The sequence below is a fragment of the Pituophis catenifer genome, unplaced genomic scaffold (genome assembly GCF_029215685.1).
Source record: "Pituophis catenifer annectens isolate HBS135680 unplaced genomic scaffold, rPitCat1.0.hap2 SCAF_1, whole genome shotgun sequence".
Classification (NCBI taxonomy): Eukaryota; Metazoa; Chordata; class Lepidosauria; order Squamata; family Colubridae; genus Pituophis; species Pituophis catenifer.
The window spans coordinates 117271769-117287216 of record NW_027256881.1 but is presented as its reverse complement, the minus strand read 5'-3'; the positions used below and the strand labels follow the sequence as shown (position 1 = coordinate 117287216).

Below are 15448 nucleotides of genomic sequence, written 5' to 3'. Positions count from 1 at the left end.
AAAACTTAAACATTTTAAAACCTTAATCAAAATACTGTCTGGCTACAAAAGCAAGGTCTTCTCTTAAGACATCACCCATTTGTATGCCTACATAGGCCACATGCATCTTAGAAAATAAATACACTGGAGGTCTATAGAGATTCTCAGTCATCCAGGTCATGGTTATCCCAAAGGTGCTTTTTCAAAAGGCAACTGGACTTTCTGGTTTTTTCTTTGAAGACATTTCACTTCTAATCCAAGAAGCTTCTTCAGCTTCAAACACACTGGAGGATAGCAATCCAGTGCTTTGTTTGGAAGGGTATTGAGTGCCAAAAATGAAGACAAAGGTAGACAAAAGCTAAAATTTTCAGAGGGTGATATTCTTTTGAATCATATAGTTCATGAAATTTGACAATTGGACGATGTAACTGGATTTTCTGTGTCCTTACTATGGCCAAAAGATTGATAGCGCAGCACTGAAAAGATAAATATATGGCTCCATTTATTTAATGGATTGAAGAATCCAATTGCACTTGTCACCTATGAATGGATTGCCTATAGACATTAGACTTTGTACAGACAAGTATAATGAAATTATACTCATTTATATGGAATACAGTTTATTAAAAAAAGACATATAAACGTATTAAACATATATGTCATATAAACATATTAGAAATATATACTTATTTGAATAATATTTGCATTAGACAAATACACATAGAATGGCACTGTTCTTATTATAATGACATACCGTATTTTTCGGAGTATAAGACACACCTTTTTCCCCCAAAAAATGAAAATCTAGGTGTGTCTTATACTCTGAATGTAGCCCCACCCAGCTTCTCAAACAGAGGTTTCAGAAGCTAAAAAAGCATCAGAAAGGAAGCTTCAGAAAACAAGCCCTCAAACAGAGCTTCAGAGGCTTTTCTTCTGAAGCTCTTTTTCGGAGGCTTTCAGAGGCAGAGAAGAAAGTTTTTTCTGAAATGGAGTTTCAAGAGTTTCAGAGGCAGGAAAAAAAGCAAAAAAAAAAGCAAGGCACAGAGCTCACAACCAAGGAACCTGTTGCTAAAATTCACCTCTGGGAACAGCTGATTGGGGGTAGTCCTATACTCCAAAAAATATGGTATATATTTCTTTGTCGCATTTCTTTCACTTTTTGTTAAAGCACTTTTTGGTTTTTTTATTTTTTTTATTCTTTTTTTTGTTATTACTTTTTGTGTTATTATTAACGAGCAATAAAAATACTTTAAAAAAAGACAAGGTAATCTTGGGTACCATGCAGTAAAGAGCTTCCTGAGGCTGAAGCCGGACCTAGTGAACCACCTCATCCATATTCTGTCAAATAGTTTTTTCATGAGTGCCATTATAGCAATCATTGTATGAATAGACAAACCTTTTCCACAGCATCACAGCCAGTTTGTTTTAATTGCCCGCAAGCATTTCCTCAACATTTCAAATGTGCCTGCTGGCCTGAAAAGCTGCTTAATTATGCAATACAGTAATTATGCAGCAAAACATCACAGGCATTCAAAATTTCAGCTTTGGTATGTGCAAAGTGGGCCTTTTTGATTAAGGTTAAATTGTGTATCGTCCTCTCTTTTCTAAAAGCTTTTAATGTTTTTTTTCTTGACTAGAACTGAATGATGAGGCTTTAAAGATTTGTTTATGGATAAGATATGAGAAGAAGAAGGTAGTTTTGTATTTTTAGACAAAGGGATAAACTATGATATTATAATTGAGAGGAGATGAAAAGAAATTAATTTGTGGGACATCATTTGAAGGGATTAAATATTAATATTTTCAATTAGTTTTTTTCCCCTAGTAGCTCTTAATGGAATTTTTCTTGATTAAGTTTGAATGATGAGATTTTAAAGATTTATTTATAGATACGAAATATGGGAATAAAGTTTTAGAGAAAATGACATGGTATTGTGTAAAGTGAAGGAAATAATTATGTTTAATAGATGGATGGATGGATGGATGGATATTTCTGGTAGCTCTTAATGGACTTTTGTTTATTAAGATTGAAAGACAAAGTTTTATTGCCAATAGATAAAAGATGAGATTATAGGATGAAGAGAGTTTTGGTTGAAATATTAGAGAATGTATTAAGTTTATAAATATTTATACTCATCTTGATTAAGGGAAATGTTTTTTCCCCTTTTTATATATTTTCCCTTCCCCTCCTTTTCCCTTTTGCACTTTCTATTTTTCTTGTTTATGTTCTCTTTTGTATTAGTTTCTTACCTGTAATTTTACACTTCAATAAAAATTATTTTAAAAATCTCAGCCTTTTTAAAAAGTGACATATATGAGGTAGGGAAATTGGTGGGAAAAGTGGTTGCATTGTAGCTCCAGAAGGTCCTGGATGAAATGGATTATGTGTGGACCCCTTCCAGTCAGGTTTCAGGCCATGTTATGGGACAGAAACAGCATCTCTTGAGGGATATGGGCAGTTTAGAAACATGATAAATCAATCAATCAATTCAATCAATCAATCAATCAATCATAGGTTGCCCTTGTAAATGATCTCTGATGAAAGCATGATGGGGGTAGTGCATCCATCCTTGATCTCCTTTAACCTCTTAGCGGCTTTCAGTGCCATTGACCATAGTATCCTTTTGAGCTGACTAAGGGGTTTGGGGCTGGGTGGCCCAGTATTGCGCTGGTTCAATCCCTTTCTCCAAGGGCCAGGCCCAATCGCAGTTGATAGGAAGCAAGCAGCCCAGCCCATGGCCACTACTTTGTGGAGTACCACAGGGCTTACAGTCTCTGTACCTTTTTAACATCTACATGAAAATGTTGGATGAGATCATCTGACATCATGACATGGAATGTCAGCATGCTGATCATACACAGCTTTATACCTCCATGCCCCGTGATCCAGGCAAGACTGCCATTTTTCAATGCCTGGAGGCTATAGGGGTCTGGATGGGGGGGAACAACAGGCTTCAGGTGAACCCTGGCAAGACAAAGTAGCTTTGGGTGCAAAGGACCTTAGGATCCAGTTATCATCTTTAGTTCTGGATGGGGTTGCAATACCCCAAACAAACCCAGAATGCAACCTGTGGGTTATCATGCACTCACTACTCCTGCTCTAAGAGCAGGTGGCAGTCATGGCCAGGAGGACCTTTGTGCAACTTTGTTTTGTCTGCCATTTGCACCCTTAATGGATTGTAAGGACCTGTGCATAGTCACTTATGCCCTTTTATTTCCCGGTTAGATTATTGCAATGTGCTCTTCATGGAGCAACCCTTAAAGAGTAGTCGGAAGTTACAGCTCATATAAAATGCAGCAGTTTCTATAACACCATTGTTGTGCAAACTGCATTGGTTACCAATTTGCTTCTGGGTCCAACTCAAGGTGTTCTTTATCTTTGAAAATATATTTACCTATATGGCTTGAGTCCAGGGTATCTGAGGAGCCATCTCACCCCAATGGGACTAACCTGCCCCAATTGAGCCAGTGGAAAAGGCCTGCTACAGACCCTGTCTGCTAAGGGATTCCAACAGGTGGGGGTCAAGGAGAAGAGCCTTTTCCGCTGTGCTTCCAATCCCGCCCTTTCGCACACACTGCACTGGAGGTGAAAACTGCCCCCCATCCTTTTGGCCGTCTCGAAAATTATTAAAACTTGCTTTTTCGCCACTTGGCTTGGAGCCTGAGGGGCGCTCACTGCTGCAGGTGGTTGATAGGCTAAGACTTCATGCCTAGATTGTCCCTGCAACTTTATTGTTTGTAATGAAACCCTTTCATATTACATTAGTTTAGTTTCCCTTACTGTATTTCATATACATCTGATGCAATTATTAGCTCTGTTAACATAGATCTGCATTCTGTAGCTGTACATACCGTTTATGTAAATTTTTTCTCTTGAAGCTGAGGCCAATCTTGGTGCTGATGACCTATATGATGAAAGAGGATGTCAGTGTGATGTATCAGTAGAAGATCTAACTCCAGCACTTAAAACAGTTATCCGAGCTATCAGGTAAGAAAAATGCACTCTTAAGATGCACTCCTGTTGATCTCATTAGCATAGTCTAACACTACATGTAAGACTTTTCAGAAACACATAATATTAACAAAAGAACTGAATGGGGTTGGACAAGACGTGACCTTTAAGTTCCCTTCCATTGCTAAGAATATGTGGTTATATGATATACTGAACATCACTTATTCACTGATGTGGAAATTTACTATAAATGAATTTACTATATATCAGACCTGGGCACTTTACAACTTCCCAGGCCATATCCAGCCACATCCCTGTCTGGCCAGTGGCAACAGCAAAGGCTTGGTGGGGTGGCAGCAGTGGTGGGCCATCGGTGTGATGGTGGCATCAGGCAGGGCAGCAGTGGAAGGGCGGGTATCAGTGCAGCATGCGGGACTGAGTGGCAGCTCTCCACAACGGTCCCAATTTCCCATGGGAAAATTAATGTACCCCAGTACATTATACTAGCTAAGATAGTGGATGTTCTATCAATTAATTTCACCTTGCTTACATGATCAATAAAACAGGCACTTATATAATTATACTCAATGTAAAAGGCTTGAGGAGATATATGTCATGACTGATTTCCTCCTTTTTCCTTTTCTACGATTATTAAGCTGAATCAAGCAACCAAGCCTTTCAAGATTGCTCTTATTTCAATGAGTGGAAATTGAAAAGGGAAAGCTTTAGAGAGGTATATTCAAGGACTCTATTTTAGAATAGTTTTAAAAATCAGTGGCAAAAAGTAATTAAATAAAAATTCTGGTAGTTTAAATAAGGATGTGAGTAATGATTAATGATTAATATGAAATTCAATCCATAAGTAAACTTACATCTTAGCGATGGCTTAGCAGTTAAAGACACGGAGCTTGTCAGCTGAAAAGCTGAAAGCCCAGTTCGAGACCCAAGCACCACACAACGGGGTGAGCTCCTATCCACTAGCAATTCAAAAGTATGCATGAGTAGATAAATAGGTACCATTTCGGTGGGAAGGTAACAGTGTTCCATGCATCTCGGCATACTGTATAGTCATGCTAGCCACATGACCACAGAAGTGTCTTCAGACAATACTGGCTCCCTTGGCTAAGAAACACCTCCTCTAGAGTCAGACACGACTGGACAGGGGAAACCTTTACCTGTATCTTAGCAAACAAATATTTCAGGAGCATTATGATGCATGTAAAAACATTAGAGTCAAGCCACTTTGGGTTGGCTTATTTGATAGTGCTGGAGACAAAGGCAGGCCCAAAGAGAGAAGGGATTATAGTCCTTTTGAATAGATTTATGCAAATTAAAGTATATGTGAGATTGGATACAGGAGCAAGGTATTTGATTGGATGTAACATTTCACAATTTGTATGCCTAATGTAATCAGTGAAGCTATTAGGGTACAAGTAGTCCTAAGCTTACAACCATTCATTTAGCAATCATATGAAGTTTATGCTGAAAAAAAAAAAACGACTTATGACCAGGGCTCTCACAGCTTCCCTTGCAGAATCTGGTTGAATGGTTTGAGATATATTTAAAATGAGTAAGAATAGAAGTTTTTAGATCTCTACATGATTTTCTCTCATGCTATAGCAGTACTGCATTCATTCTTCAAGGAAGAATGTTCATAGAAAAATTCATTAAGTTAATTGGGAAGGTCTTGCCAACTATTTGGAGGGTTTGCTCAGGCATATTAATTATCAAAGCAGTTACAGATGTTAATATCTTAAATACTTTTTGCATGGTTGTCAGTCAAAGAAAAATTAGCATTCTTAACCAATTTAAAATCTGGTTCAGTGTGTATGGTATTTTGAATGTAACCCCATCAGAATGAACTATTGTCAGCTTTTTAAATGTATAAAAGATAGATGAATTACTGATTTGAGATAATATTGCTTCTATAGAATCATGAAATTTCACGTTGCCAAAAGGAAGTTTAAAGAAACTTTACGTCCCTATGATGTCAAAGATGTCATTGAACAGTATTCAGCAGGCCACCTGGATATGCTGTGTAGAATTAAAAGTCTTCAGTCTCGGTAAGAGGACCAAAAAGTCCTTTTATAAAGGAGTCTCATCATGTAAAATCCTTTTGTGGTATCACATAAATTGAGTCATATATTTGAAGACACTTGATTTTTTCCATATTTCATTTTTCATATAGTAGTCATATATTTCATTCTGTTTATGTCCAGGACATGAGAGCCGTAACATCCTGGACATAAATTGTTTCAACTTCTTCCCTCAAGATGACGCTATAGGGCATTGCACACCAAAACAACCACAAGGCATAAAGACGGTTTTTCTCCCATGCCATCACTATGCTAAACAACTAATTCCCACAACACTGTCTTATGCCCTGGGATGTCAAATCACCTAGTAGGGCCGTGTTACTATTACTATTTTCCTTCTCATCTTTCCTATTACCTAGTTCCTTAGGTTCTTATGACTATAACTTTGTTGTTTGTATCCCATGATTTATGTTATTGCTTTTATTAAGTATCTATTATGATTTATGTTGATTGATTATTTAGTACTCTGTGATTTCACCGAGTGTTGTATCTTATGATTTATGATGTTTGTATTTTATTATTATGATCACGATTTATCACTTGTTGCTTGTATGTATACTTGAGAGGGTATGCCCTGGAGGCAAATTTATTGTGTGTCCAATCATACTTGGCCACTAAAGAATTCTGTTCTGTTCTGTTCTGTTCTGTTCTGTTCCGTTCCGTTCCGTTCCGTTCCGTTCCGTTCCATTTCATTTCTATTTCTATGTCTATTCTATTCTTTTTCCTTGGTGTGCCCTTCTTTCCTACAACCTGATTTATGTCCACTAAAACTTTTTTAGTATAATTAACCTTTATCAACTCTGACCACTGGAAAGCTGCAAGTTGATTTTGACAGTTCCTTCTGAGCATACTCAGAGAAAAATCCTGACAACATCAATAATTCATCTGTAACAGACTATTGTATGCAGCAGAAACAAATAAATGTTTAGTCTTGGTCACATTTAGATAAACTATTTAGATTACATACATACATTTAGAAATGACCACAATGGAAAGTATTAAAATAGTCATGTTTGCCCTAAATAAAAATCTAAGTATACATTTGCCCAATAATTACAAATATATTTTACTTAGGCCCCAAAATTATTGCCTTTTGAAGCCTTTTATGCATATTTCTATATTTAATTATCTTGCAGGGTTGATCAGATTCTTGGAAGGGGACAAATTACCACTGATAAAAAAAGTCGAGAGAAAAATACTGTAGAGAATGAGACAACTGATGACCTCAGCATGTTAGGGCGTGTAGTCAAGGTGGAAAAACAGGTAATGCAACTTAAAAGAGCATGAGGCTTCCTTATATTACTGAACAACAATTTTAGGAATAAAATTCATTGTTAATATTTGCTAGCTCATTTCCATTTTTTCATACAATAATATGACTGTACAAAATTATTTTAGTGAACTCCAAAATGTCAGTGGCATTTTGCACAATTTTATCATTGTACTATTATTATGAAATATACACAGAATAAATCTGGATGGCTGCAATTCATATTTTACATAATACATAGAAGTATGTCATGAATTTGCATGATTTTAGTATAATTTATTAGGGGTTGGTTGGAATAAATGACAACTTGAACCATGTATTTTTCATAAAAATTATCTTTTGCAAAAAAAATCATGTAATGATTGAACAAAATTCAAATTTTTCTTTGCAATATATTATTTTGTTATGCAAATATATATATATATATATATATATATATATATATATATATATATATATATATATATATATATATTTGCATATAGTGATATGCATATCACTATATCATACATGATGAAATATGTACTGTAGGTTACAAATGTTATTTTAATGGGATGATGTTTATGAACATCAACGATCCTAAATAATTTTTTCTTCTTCTATCTCTAGGTCCAATCTATTGAATCAAAATTAGATTCATTACTAGATATTTATCAACAGGTCTTGAAGAAAGGATCTGTGTCTGCATTGACTTTAGCTTCGTTTCAAATGCCGCCTTTTGAATGTGATCAAACCTCTGGTTATCAGAGTCCTGTAGATAGTAAAGATTTGTCTAATTCTGCTCAGACTAGTGGATCTGTTTCCAGATCAGCCAGTGTCAACATGCCATGTGGCCTACAGCTTATATTGACACCAAATGAATTCAACACTCAAGCTTACTATGCCTTTAGTCCAACTATGCATAGTCAAGCCACACAGGTGCCAAGCGATGGATCCGTAACTCTGTCCACTAATAATGCACTAAACCAAATAAACCAGACATCTAAACCAACAGCACCCACTACATTACAGATACCCCCCTTTTCATCAGTAAAGCATATCAAGAGGCTGGAGCCTATTAATTTTATTCCTGTTAACACACAGGAAAATACTTCTGATGTCACCACTTGCCTTGTTGCTTCAAAGGATAATGGACAAAGTGCACAGTCCAGTGTGACAAAGGATCTTTCATGGAGAAAAAGCCTTGACACAGAGAGTGAACCTCTAGTCTCTGTGAAACCAATGGTACAAATGGATATAGGAAAATCACTGTCGGTACAAAACCTTATACAGTCAACAGCTGAAGAACTGAATCTACAGATCTCTGGAAGCGATACCAGTAGTTCAAGAAGTAGCCAAGAACTATATAGCAAATGGAGGGAATCAAAATTATTTATAACTGATGAAGATTTGGAAATAGAGAGAGAAAATGAAACTTTTGAAGCCATTACCCACCCATTAGTGGAAACAACTCTCTCTACTGACTCTCTAAGGACTGGAATGTCAAGATCATCTCAAAGTATTTGCAAGCCAGGAGACAGCACAGAGGTTCTCAGCCTTCCTCATGTCAAACTTAAATAACATTTTGTTGGTTTTGTTCAAGGCTAAGTAATCCTTTCAATCATACATATCAAGGCATGGACATTTTGACAACCCTTTAATTATTTTTTTAAAAAATAAATTAGTCCGGAAGAAAGGCACTTGTATGAGTCCATATATTTTAGTTGCATGTAAATGCATGTGTAGATGATGGAAAAATATTCTAATTTATACCTGCAGTACACTGGCATTTTCATTTAGTACAGCAGGTATAAATGAGTTACCAACGAAATTCATGTTAGTTTTATTAAACATTTGGAAACCATTGAGTTTCTACAGCTCATAAGTAAATTTCAAATAATAGGAAAGTAATTTTGATACTGGTTAAAATTAAATCTATTTATGACCTGAATTAGATCATACCTATGTTTACAAGGAGGACGGAGAACATAATATTTGCAGCTGCTACTAAGAAAAACCCACAGTATGAGATTAGAAATGGCTGCTAGTTACAAGCTAAAATTATTCAGCTATTTTAGAAGAATTTTGATTTCTATATTCACTTGAAGGTGTAGGTACAGGATTGAATCAAAATATTTTGCACAGCACTTTTTTAGGTTTTTATGACTGAATTATTATTACTACTACTACTACTACTACTACTACTACTACTACTACTACTACGGTACTCCTCCTCCTCCTCCTCCTTCCTTACCGTGTCCTTCTATGAACTGTTCAAAATTCCAAATCATCCTGGTTGATCTTCAGAGTGAAATTTTCTCTCTAACTTAACTAAATTCATAGATGATCTCCTTGTGAATCTTAACTATCTGCCAGAAATTCTGCAAGAAATAGATGCTTCCTTGAATGTAATTATTATTTAAATTATTTTCTATGGCTGAATGATAGCATAAGGGAAGTTAGCAAAAAGAGAAAGTAATGGATGAAATGAGGAGATAAAAGAAAAATGGTATTTAAAAAAGGAAATAGTAATTATAATACAATTATAATTGTATTAAATAATTATAATTGTAATAATACAATTATAATTACAAGATTAGATAAAAAAATAATTTGTTTAAAAATGAACATGTGCAGGATCAAATGAGGCCTAAAGAACATGGAAAAGGGACGCAAAACCTTATAAATTAAAGACTTTATCTCTCCCCTCATAAAAAAAGGTCTGGTAATCCAACTGATCTGATGGTGCTGAACATTACCTGTCAGGTATGTATTGACAAGAGCTGAAAGTCTGGTTTGGGTTTAGTATAAGAAATTAAAAACTAGTGCCTCCTCCAAATATATTTCTAGGGATCTCTTCCCAAATCCAATCTGTACTAATCTGTGATACAACTTTGAACTAGCAGAAGATTTTTGTTCTTCTTCCAAACTCTCCTTTTACTCCTGACAAATACCAGGAAACAATACTAAACCAAATTGCAATTTCATAGCTTTGTGTTGCCACTGAATTATTTTAAGAGCCCAGTGGTGTTCTAATTGTTCTTCCCTACTGATAGCCAAATTTGCTACTGTATTCATTATTGACATTCACACACATGCCCAAAGTATGTCATGAGCAAGATATCTTCTGCTTGATATTCTCTCAATTCCAGAGGCATTCCATAGACTGGAGTGCTATTAGCTCAGTGTCTTGAGTCAGTCCTGCTCTGAAAGTGAAGTTATACATCAAAATATCACAAGAGTCTTAATCATGATTAAATGCTGCAGATTGTGCTGCAAAATCGAACTGTTTACTCCATTAATTTCTGCCTCTTTTTATATAGATAAACTGTCTGGATGTTAACAATCTTATTCTGTGAAAGTACTCATAAATTGTAAAGTGTTTGTACTATTGCCTTCATATAAAGATGATGAATGCTATTCGAGTTTTGGTTTGGTCAAAGCTCATACTGGGATAATTTCCAGGGGAAGGTCTTGAAGCACATGGACAGTCTTTCATTCCTCACAGACTATTTTATTTTATCATTTCAGTCTTGAAAGTTGATGGTGGCAGCATATTCCGCAACATTTATAGTAGAAACAGTTCCTAAATGCCTCTGAACTAAGCTGTCCTTTTTCAATTGCTTCTGTCTACTCTAGCTGCCATACTAAATGAAAGAAGGACATTGGTGAATTGTATACAAGTAGTCCTTGACTTACATCTACAATTTCTGTTGCATGAAAGGTGGTTGTTAAAAGATTGCACTCAGTTTTTATGACCTTTTCTGCTACAGTTGTTAATTATACAGTCATTTAAGAGTCCAGTTTCCCCCATTATTTTGCTTATTGGAAAACAATTAGGAAGATTGTAAATGGTGATCACATGACCACAGGATATTGCAACGGTCATGAATACATGTAGGTTGCCAAGCACTAAAATTTTGAAAAATGGCCAGTGGGGGATACTACAATGCAGTGGTGGGTTGTTCCTGGTTCGCAAGAACCGGTAGTAAAAATTTGTAGTAGTTTGGAGAACCGGTAATAACATTGGCTGGCCACGCCCCCAAACCGGTCGCCGCTCGCTTACCCCGCCCACCTCATCAGAGGCTTTTTTTAAAATTTATTTTTAAAAACATTTTTTCTACAACTTCTTTGGCCGAAAAAATGCTTTTAAAAGTAAAAAAAAATCCTCTGATGATCGCGCGGCTCAGCTGGGATCGTCAGAGGCTTTTAAAAGCATTTTTTTTCTGCAACCTCTTAAGATTGTAGAAAAAATGCTTTTAAAAGTTAAAAAAAAAAGCTGGCCATGCCCACTCAGTCACATTACCCCCCCCACCAAGCCATGCCCACAAAATAAGCCACGCCCACAGAACCGGTAGTAAAAAATTTTAGAATCCACCCCTGCTACAATGGTTGTAAGTGCGAATATCAGTTGTAAGTCACTTTTTTCAGTGCTATTGTAACTCTGAAGAGTCACTAAATGAATGGTTGTAAGTCAAGGACTACCTGTTATATGGCTGTTTATAGGGATGAACAGTCTCTGCCCCTCCTCCCCTGTGAAACTTGAACCTACAGTAACTCATTCCCTTCTCAAATCTGGCAAATCTACCAAAACTACTTCCAAATAGGGGTTTATGTGCTGGGTGTCCTGCCAAAGATAGTTAAAAATATGGCCCTTCCCTCTTTCAATGTTTTATAGTGCCTTTTTATGCTTTATGTGTATTAGCCTACATTATCATTAATGAGAGCTTATCAGAACAGCTAATGCCAAGGAACAAGGCAAGCAACCCATTCAGTCAGACATTTCCCTTTCTAAAAATACAATTGAGAGAATTAGCTTGCCATACAGTATATCTGCATGGACACCAGCATTCAAACAGTGCTCCATTTCCAGTGTCAGCAAAGTAGTTTGTAGTTTGGTGATTTTCTGCTATTGTTGCCTTAATTAAAAGACAAGGTTGAGTCTTCATAACGTTAATTATAATGCTGTCTTTGAAACTGAATGGCTCTTCAAGAGACATCAATCAGGAATATCTTTACAAACTTACAGCTAGCATTTCTATTACCCCAGCCCCTTGTTCACGGGAAGATTTTTACAGATAATGTTCCCAAAAAAAACATGTTTTTTTTTTAATACTGCTGAAGTTTTTTTTAATGAATATATGTAAATTTTAACCTGAATAGGAGAATAATATTTCCGATTGTATCCTCAGGCTGGAATTCTTATACGTAGTTGGAAATATAATAATGTTGAAATCTTTTCTCCTGCCAGAAATAACAAAATCAAAGTTTAACAAAAATCCTTATTTAAATCTTCACTGAGCCCCTTGTTATGCCCCTTTCTGCCGAGGAATGTTCTCTTTTCTTGCTGAATATTACTGACTACAATAAATGTGCAAGTTAGGGATAAAGTGGGGAACAAAGTCAGTATTTCCACTAATATTCTAAGAGCTTTACAGTTTATCTTACAATGCATTGCTGCATACGAAGCTATAAAATGGGAAAAATCTAACCTTTAAAAACAACTTGGAGATTACAATATATATCAAAAATAGGGGTCTTAATCAATCCAAACCACTTCCAGAGGCTGACTGCTAGCTGTAAGGAAGTGCACCACTCTGCAGTGCAGAATAAACTGGCCCTGAATTATTCAGGGTGAGTCTGGAGGCCTGGTGAGGAAATTCTACATCCTTGTTGTATACACATCTTTTAATTTTACTGAATGTATCTTTCAGCTTTACTAGGTAGACCAGACAGGATGCAGGACCAGATGATGCTAATTCTACTATATTATAAAGCAACATTAGCAGAGTCTTCAGCAAGTCTTAAAAGTGCAATTCTCCCTTCGTCTCCTTTGCAGCAAGAAACTAGGGAGAATCTCTTCTGAGCCTCTTGCATAACCCATTATCCAGTTGCAGACTATGCTGCCTCTCATCTGATCATTCTGTAGGCAGTGTTCCTTGGCCCATTCTTCCAAGGTCTTTTCCATATACCTTTTACAAGTTAGCATTCCTTGCTTGAAGAGGGAATCGAATAGTTTTTTATTACATCCTTACAAATATTTATTTTCTTCTGTTCTAGATTTTTATTTAAATATGAATAGCATTTTCCATTATAAGGCAAAGATGATACACTTTTACTAACACTGGTCAACTGTTTATGTATACAACATTACATAAATCGACTGCTGTCATTAAATAGCGTGACAGACATTTAACTGTCTTCTGTGACTAGGCAAATTATTTTCTCTTAAAATGTGCTATATCTGGACTCAGCCTTAGTCCTAAATAAATATTCCTATTTGTTTCCTCAACATAAAGACTTGTGCCCCTTTAAAGTATAAAAGTTAAAACTATTATTTTTGCTAATCGTATCTTTAATCTGAAAATGTTGGTATTCCAATTATTTCCTGAGGAAAATTAATACTTATGTCACATATGTCACATTGACTCTGAACATTAATGTACAGAATACCAAACAGGGATAAAGGGAATAAACTTTTTTTTACAAAACGCTGAAAAATGTAGAATTTAGGAGACAAAGAAAATATGTAAGTAAAAGAATAAAGAAAGCTGAAGCCCTTTTTCTTCTATTTGAGCAACAGTGAGTTAAACAGGACTTACTTCATAGGGTGTACATTGTAGACAAATATGTAGAATGACAACCAGCTGAATTGTTCTTGCTGAGACATTACAATAAAATGTGGTAATTAAGCAAAAAGACCAATAAAGGAGAATATTTGTAGCTCAGAGTTGAAATTAGGGGTCCTTGGTGCTCTCTGAGCTTGCTTGTTTTCTTGCAGATGTTTCATTACCCAAATTAGGTAACATCATTCCTCCTAGGAAGGAGTGGCAAGCCACCAGTTTATATTCTGGTGGTGGTGGTTTTGGTCAGGCTGTTTATTGTTGGCTTCTTTGGCAGTTTCTTGATTATTGGTCTGATGTTAACCTTGGAGTTAATCTATGCTAATCTGGGTGCTGATTGCTGGTGGAGAGCTGCTTGGGTCTTTTCTGTTCCCTTTTTGGGATGGTGGATTATCTCTTTTGCATGGATGTTGTTAATGTCTATCTGTCTATTGATGGCTAATTCCTTAGAGTGCAAAGCTTCTAGAAAGAACCACAGAACCTTCAATAACATCTTAAAAGGAATCTTCTCTTTACTAAAGAAGAAAACAACTTCCTGGACATTCTGATCAGCAGAGACCACAATGGCAAACTAGAAACACAGGTTTACAGAAAAACCACCCATACCAACCAGGTGTTCTACTACCAAAGCAACAACCCAATCTCCCACAAGGAAAGCTGTGTAAGGACTTTATTTAGACGAACCCAAAGGCACGCAAGCCAGAACAGTAGAAAAAGAAAACAGTGCATCATTACAGCAAAATGGACATCCATGCAACTTTATCAGAAAATCCCTGACCATTCAACCCAATACAGCACAACTAACACAAACCCTAAAAAGAATTACACCAAGAATATCTCAGAAACAGACTACTACAACCATCTGGTATCAGCATAGCACCCAAGACAATTAAATCCCTTCAAAACATCTTAAACAAACCAAAAGACCCAGCAATCCTAGAAGAAAAAACAGGACTCATCTACAACATACAATGTAATGACTGCAACAACCACTATGTAAGACAAACACACAGAAGAATGGCAAAATGCATCCATGAACACCAACTAGTGTCAGAAGCCATGATGAATTTTTTTTAATTTCACAACATATAGACAGATTTAATCATACTTTCAGTTGGGAAAATGTGACCATCCTAGACCAAGCCAAGTCCAAAAACACCGTGGAATTTCTAAAAGCCTAGCATTCTGACAAATCGGCCATCAATAAACACATAGTCATTAACAACATCTATAGAGATAATCAACCAGCCAAAAAGGTAACAAAAAGATCCAAGCACCTCTCCACCAGCAATCAACCCCCAGATCAGCATAGATTATCTCAAAGATTAACATCAGACCAACAATCAAATAAACAATATTCCAATCAAGAAACTGCCAAAGAAGCCAAATAAGGCAGATGTTTGGAATAGGGGATTAATTTTATTTCTGCTCTACTATCTCACTGATAAATATTTTAATAGGATTCTGATTGATTACATCAAGATTGCTGTAACTTTTTTAATTGTTCAAGAGTATTTACAAAGTTTCCAACCATTTAAATTTGTATTTA

The 15448-nt window shown here is 36.0% G+C and overlaps 1 protein-coding gene across 5 annotated transcripts in view; it reads left to right on the top strand.

Moving 5' to 3' along the window:
- The window catches only part of KCNQ5 (potassium voltage-gated channel subfamily Q member 5), a 319360-nt gene extending 310503 nt beyond the window's left edge, over positions 1-8857 (top strand). For 4 of the 5 annotated variants that reach the window (XM_070954515.1, XM_070954504.1, XM_070954510.1 and 1 more), the window contains 4 exons: positions 3859-3967; positions 5863-5994; positions 7164-7290; positions 7907-8857. In XM_070954515.1, coding sequence (XP_070810616.1) covers positions 3859-3967; positions 5863-5994; positions 7164-7290; positions 7907-8857 — 1319 coding nt within the window. The remainder of the gene's footprint in view (positions 1-3858; positions 3968-5862; positions 5995-7163; positions 7291-7906) is intronic. The other variant, XM_070954523.1, reaches the window with a different exon arrangement.
- Positions 8858-15448: the final 6591 nt, after the last annotated feature.